Below are 6580 nucleotides of genomic sequence, written 5' to 3'. Positions count from 1 at the left end.
CGCCAGGCGACTTGGCCGCGGGATCGCCAGGCGACTTGGCCGCGGGATCGCCAGGCGACTTGGCCGCGGGATCGCCAGGCGACTTGGCCGCGGGATCGCCAGGCGACTTGGTCGCGGGATCAGACCGGGATTCGAGCTACCGCCGCGCTTCGCGCCGGTCCGGAGGAAGAAGTTAAAAAAGAGACGTCAGACAGTCTTATAAAGTTCAATGATCGCTATATGTATTATACACGTCGACATTAAATTATACCAACTCCCCCCCACCCCACAGCCCTCCCCAACCCCTCCTACCTTCCCGTGTTTTCAGTGACTGTATATGTAGGTATTATGTAATTTATATATATATTATGTACATATACACATGGTCCGACTCTCCCCACCGCTCACTGCCGGGAGTCCCGGGGGACCGGGTACCATCCCGTCAACTGCCGCACACGCTGACGCGCGCAAACAACGCAACCCAGACACACACACACAGCGCAGACACACACACACAACGCGGACACACACACACAACGCAGACACACACACAACGCAGACACACACACACAACGCAGACACACACACACACAACGCAGACACACACACACACAACGCAGACACACACAAACGCAGACACACACACACAACGCAGACACACACACACAACGCAGACACACACAAACGCAGACACACACACACAACGCAGACGCACACACACAACGCAGACACACACACACACAACGCAGACACACACACACAAACGCAGACACACACACACAACGCACACACACACACACAACGCAGACACACACACACAACGCAGACACACACACACAACGCAGACACACACACACAACGCAGACACACACAAACGCAGACACACACACACAACGCAGACACACACACACAACGCAGACACACACACACACAACGCAGACACACACACACAAACGCAGACACACACACACAACGCACACACACACACAACGCAGACACACACACACAACGCACACACACACACACAACGCACACACACACACACAACGCAGACACACACAAACGCAGACACACACACACAACGCAACCCAGACACACACACACAGCAGACACACACACACAACGCACACACACACACACCTGGTATACACACACACACACACTCCCCTGGTACACACACACACAGCAGACACACACACGCACCTGGTACACACACACACACATCTGGTACACACACCCTCTTGGTACACAAACACGCACCTGGTACACACACACAGCCCAGACACACACAAACGCAGACACACACACACAACGCAACCCAGACACACACACAACGCAGACACACACACACAACACAGACACACACACACAACACAGACACACACACATCTGGTACACACACACACACCTGGTATACACACACACACACTCCCCTGGTACACACACCCTCTTGGTACACAAACACGCACCTGGTACACACGCACAGCCCAGATACACACAAACGCAGACACACACACACAACGCAGCCACACACACACAACGCAGACACACACACACAGACACACACAACGCAGCCACACACACACAACGCGGACACACACACACAACGCAGACACACACACACAGACACACACAACGCAGCCACACACACACAACGCAGACACACACACACAACGCGGACACACACACACAACACGGACACACACACACAACGCAGACACACACACACAACGCAGACACACACACACAACGCAGACACACACACACAATGCAGACACACACACAACGCAGACACACACACACAACGCAGACACACACACACAACGCAGACACACACACACAGCCCAGACACACACACACAACGCGGACACACACACACAACGCAGACACACACACACACACACAGACACACACACACAACGCAGACACACACACACAACGCAGACACACACACACAGCCCAGACACACACACACAACGCGGACACACACACACAGCCCAGACACACACACAAACGCAGGATTTATATCTGTACACAGCCACGGCCAGTCCGAACCCAGCGACCTGAAGGAGCTTTTGGACATCAAGTCCCCAATCGGACGGACGATCTGCGGAGAATTCCGGAGTCAATGGTCGGACGTGTCGATTTCTCCAGATGTACGCTCGCCCCGCATGGCGGACAGACGTGTTCCGGGGTCGACATCTCTCCCCTCCCCCGAAGAGCACCTTCTCCCCCCCCCTTCCCCCTCTCTCCAGTGTTCGCCCGCGCTCTGCTCAAGGCGGGAATGCTCCCGGCAACCCCCGTAGTGAGTCGGACATGACCCAGCGGCTGTGAGCGGGCGACACCAACACAGCCCCCGCCCCTCAGCCCGCGCTACGGGGCAGCGTTAGACTGCCCACCCGCTCCCAACCCAACTCCAAAGATCCCCAACCCCCTCCGTCCTCGTGAAATGTTTAAAACCCGCGCCGCGGTGAGCGGGTACGTGTGCATGCGAATGTAGGCGAGCGACTCTACATGCGCGAATGCCTGTATGTCTGCAATTGTACATGTGTGTGTGTGCACGAGTGTGTGCGCGTGTGAGCATGTGTGCGCAATTCTACATGTGTGCACGATTGTATGAGTGTGTGCTCAAATGTACGAGTGTGTGCGCGAATGTACGAGAGTGTGCGAAATTGTACGAGAGTGCACAACTGTGCACGACTCTACGAGTGTGTGTGTGCGATAGTACGAGTGTGCGCGTGGATCTACGAGTGTGTGTGTGCGATAGTACGAGTGTGCGCGCGGATGTACGAGTGCGCGCGCGAATGTACGAGTGTGCACGACTGTACGAGTGTGTGTGTGCGATAGTACGAGTGTGTGCGTGGATGTACGAGTGTGTGTGCGGATCTACGAGTGTGCGCGCGGATGTACGAGTGTGCGCGCGGATGTACGAGTGTGTGCGTGGATGTACGAGTGTGTGCGTGGATGTACGAGTGTGCGTGGATGTACGAGTGTGTGCGTGGATGTACGAGTGTGTGCGTGGATGTACGAGTGTGTGCGTGGATGTACGAGTGTGTGCGTGGATGTACGAGTGTGCACGACTGTACGAGTGCGCGCGCGGATGTACGAGTGTGCGTGCGCGATTGTTTGAGCGTGTGCACGAGCTTGCGCAGCGAAGGTCGGCCCGCACGTCCGAGCGTAATTGTTGCGCGCGGGTGTGGGTGCGAAAGATACGCGTGCGACAGTGCGAGCGTATGAATGCGTGCACCCGAGAGGGAGGGATAAGATTTATCCATCGTTAAATCACGTGAAATGTATGGACTGCGCCGCGACCCAGCGGTCCAGGGAAGGCGCGGGGGGGGGGGGGGGTTGGGGGGGGGGTGTTAAGTGCGAGGTTAGTGACGCTCCTCCCCCCTCCCCTCCCCTCCTGCCCCCTCGCCCCCACTTTGCAGCTGCTAAAATTAACGGGCGTTAGCCCTCGTGTTAAATATGTTAGTTTCCCCCGGACCCCCCCAGCCCCCACGCTGTACATCCCCCCCCCCACCCCCGCTCCCCCCTAACCCCCTCCCCTAACCCGCCCCGCACATCTCCATCGAGAGGGCGTGTCGATGGCGTCACATGTTGTACGCCACGTAGATGGGGTCCAGCTGGTCGGCCAGGAAGCTGTCCCTCAGGTGCATCCGCTGCTTCTCGCCCCGAGAGTTGATGGGCACTACGCCAGGTCGACCACCACCACCACCCCCACGATCAGGTAGTGCTCTTCCAGCACCACCCCCGTCACCAGGGGCACCAGGTCCAGGGCCTCCTGCTCCGAGCTGCTCAACTCCACCACCACACCAGCAGGTTGGTCCAGCTGAACACGGCGCTAGAGGGAGAGGGGGGGAGAGGGGGGGGGGTAGGTAAGGGTCATGATCGATCACTATACTCGCACACACGCGCGCAAAAAAAAAAAAAAAACAGGCCGCACGGTGTTCGCCGGTTCCAACAGGTCTCCCACCGCGCTCCACCTGCACCGCGTGGGAACTGTCGTCGCGTTCTCGGCCCATTCAATTTGACAACACGCGGGGAGACTGACGGACACACGGGGAGAGAGACACACAAGGGGAGGCGGACACACAAGGGGAGGCGAGAGGGAGACCGAAAGACAGGCCAACGTTCAGATCCTGTGCCCAATACTGCCTCGCTGTGGAAGGCTCGGCGCGATGGCACGGGAACCTCCACCACCCCGGTTCCCCCTTTTCACCTTTCCCCAGCTCACCATTCACCGATGCCCCGGTGAGCCCGGGAAACCGACGTCTCGATGTCGATGGGATGGTAGCGGAGGCCTCGAAGTTCCAGTGTCTCGTCGAGAGCTCCGACAATGTAAAGTGCATCGTGCCGATCTGAGAGAGAGAGAGAGAGGGGCACAGGGCAGTCAAAGATGCACTCGGATAGGACAGCGCTGAGGGAGCGCCGCACTGTGGGAGGGTCAGTGCTGAGGGAGCTCCGCACTGTGGGAGGTCAGTGCTGAGGGAGCGCCGCACTGTGGGAGGGTCAGTGCTGAAGGAGCTCCGCACTGTGGGAGGGTCAGTGCTGAGGGAGCTCTGCACTGTGGGGAGGGTCAGTGCTGAGGGAGCGCCGCACTGTGGGAGGGTCAGTGCTGAGGGAGTGCCGCACTGTGGGAGGGGTCAGTGCTGAGGGAGCTCCGCGCTGTGGGAGCGTCAGTGCTGAGGGAGCTCCGCACTGTGGGAGGGTCAGTGCTGAGGGAGTGCCGCACTGTGGGAGGGTCAGTGCTCAGGGAGCTCCGCACTGTGGGAGGGTCAGTGCTCAGGGAGCTCCGCACTGTGGGAGGGTCAGTGCTGAGGGAGCGCCGCACTGTGGGAGGGTCGGTGCTCAGGGAGCGCCGCACTGTGGGAGGGTCAGTGCTGAGGGAGCGCCGCACTGTGGGAGGGTCAGTGCTGAGGGAGCTCCGCACTGTGGGAGGGTCAGTGCTGAGGGAGCACCGCACTGTGGGAGGGTCAGTGCTGAGGGAGCGCCGCACTGTGTGAGGGTCGGTGCTGAGGGAGCGCCGCACTGTGGGAGGGTCAGTGCTGAGGGAGCGCCGCACTGTGGGAGGGTCAGTGCTGAGGGAGCTCCGCACTGTGGGAGGGTCAGTGCTGAGGGAGCGCCGCACTGTGGAGGGTCAGTGCTGAGGGTCTGCGCTCCTCGGCTCGCTCACCCCCGCTGGCGTCGGTCAGCTCGGTTCTGCGGACGAAACCCAGGTATCCCGTCCGGGCCCACAGCGTCTGGACGTCTCCGAAGCTCAGTCTTGTGTTGAAGTGGTCGGCTTGGAGGGACTCGTCCCCATCGATGGAATAATAGCCGCTGGAATTGTGGGCGCTGCTCACCCAGATCTGAGAAAGAGAGGGACAGAGAGAGAGAGAGAGAGAGTATGACAATGGACACCTGGTAGACGTAATATAGCTAGACTTCCAGAATGGGCTGCCTGAGGTGCTAGATTTGCAGATGACTCTAAAATAGGTGGGACAGCAAAGTTTACCTGTTCTAACCCTGTGACTGTGGTGTTCCACAGGGATCAGTGCTGGGACCTTTGCTCTTTGTAGTATATATAAATGATTTGGAGAAAACGTAACTGTCTGATTAGTAAGTTTGCAGACGACACAAAGGTTGGTGGAATTGCGGATAGCGATGAGGACTGTCAGAGGATACAGCAGGATTTAGATCGTCTGGAGACTTGGCGGAGAGACGGCAGATGGAGTTAATCCGGACAAATGTGAGGTAATGCATTTTGGAAGGGCTAATGCAGGTAGGGAATATACAGTGAATGGTAGAACCCTCAAGAGTATTGAAAGTCAAAGAGATCGAGGTGTAGAGGGTCCACAGGTCACTGAAAGGGGCGACACAGGTGGAGAAGGTAGTCAAGAAGGCATACGGCATGCTTGCCTTCATTGGCCGGGGCATTGAGTATAAGAATTGGCAAGTCATGTTGCAGCTGTATAGAACCTTAGTTAGGCCACACTTGGGAGTATAGTATTCAATTCTGGTCGCCACACTACCAGAAGGATGTGGAGGCTTTAGAGAGGGTGCAGAAGAGATTTACCAGAATGTTGCCTGGTGCGGAGGCATTAGCTACGAGGAGCGGTTGAATAAACTCGGTTTGTTCTCACTGGAACGACGGAGGTTGAGGGGCGACCTGATAGAGGTATACAAAATTATGAGGGGCATAGACAGAGTGGATAGTCAGAGGCTTTTCCCCAGGGTAGAGGGTCAATTACTAGGGGGCATAGGTTAAGGTGAGAGGGGCAAGGTTTAGAGTAGATGTACGAGGCAAGTATTTTACGCAGAGGGTAGTGGGTGCCTGGAACTCGCTGCCAGAGGAGGTGGTGGAAGCAGGGACGATAGTGACATTTAAGGGGCATCTTGACAAATACATGAATAGGATGGGGAATAGAGGGATACGGACCCAGGAAGTGTAGAAGATTGTAGTTTAGTCGGGCAGTATGGTCGGCACGGGCTTGGGGGCCGAAGGGCCTGTTCCTGTGCTGTACATTTCTTTGTTCTTTGTTGTTCTAACCCCCTCCAAAACCATCCCGTTATCCCACCCACCGCAATATCCGTCACTCACCTCTCCCAGGTGTGCATC

At 57.2% G+C, this 6580-nt stretch overlaps 1 protein-coding gene and 1 long non-coding RNA gene across 2 annotated transcripts; both read right to left on the bottom strand.

Annotated features, from left to right (window-relative positions):
- Positions 1 to 319: 319 nt before the first annotated feature.
- On the bottom strand, positions 320 to 3323 carry LOC140407149 (uncharacterized). Its single transcript, XM_072494834.1, has one exon. The coding sequence runs from the start codon at positions 2060 to 2062 to the stop codon at positions 422 to 424; it is 1641 nt and encodes a 546-aa protein (XP_072350935.1). The 5' UTR covers positions 2063 to 3323; the 3' UTR covers positions 320 to 421.
- A 190-nt stretch (positions 3324 to 3513) lies between these two features.
- Positions 3514 to 6580, bottom strand: LOC140407150 (uncharacterized). Its single transcript, XR_011939488.1, has 4 exons — positions 6563 to 6580; positions 5156 to 5330; positions 4217 to 4340; positions 3514 to 3823 (listed from the first exon to the last, which is right to left on the bottom strand). It is a non-coding gene; the product is annotated as an uncharacterized lncRNA (long non-coding RNA).

The sequence above is a fragment of the Scyliorhinus torazame genome, unplaced genomic scaffold (genome assembly GCF_047496885.1).
Source record: "Scyliorhinus torazame isolate Kashiwa2021f unplaced genomic scaffold, sScyTor2.1 scaffold_1204, whole genome shotgun sequence".
NCBI lineage: Eukaryota > Metazoa > Chordata > Chondrichthyes > Carcharhiniformes > Scyliorhinidae > Scyliorhinus > Scyliorhinus torazame.
Note: the sequence above shows the minus strand (reverse complement) of the source record. Positions and strands in the feature narration are given on the sequence as shown.

What these genes read in the sequence shown, in the direction of transcription:
- LOC140407149 (XM_072494834.1), bottom strand. Translation starts at nt 2,062, where the DNA reads ATGTCCAAAAGCTCCTTCAGGTCGCTGGGTTCGGACTGGCCGTGGCTG.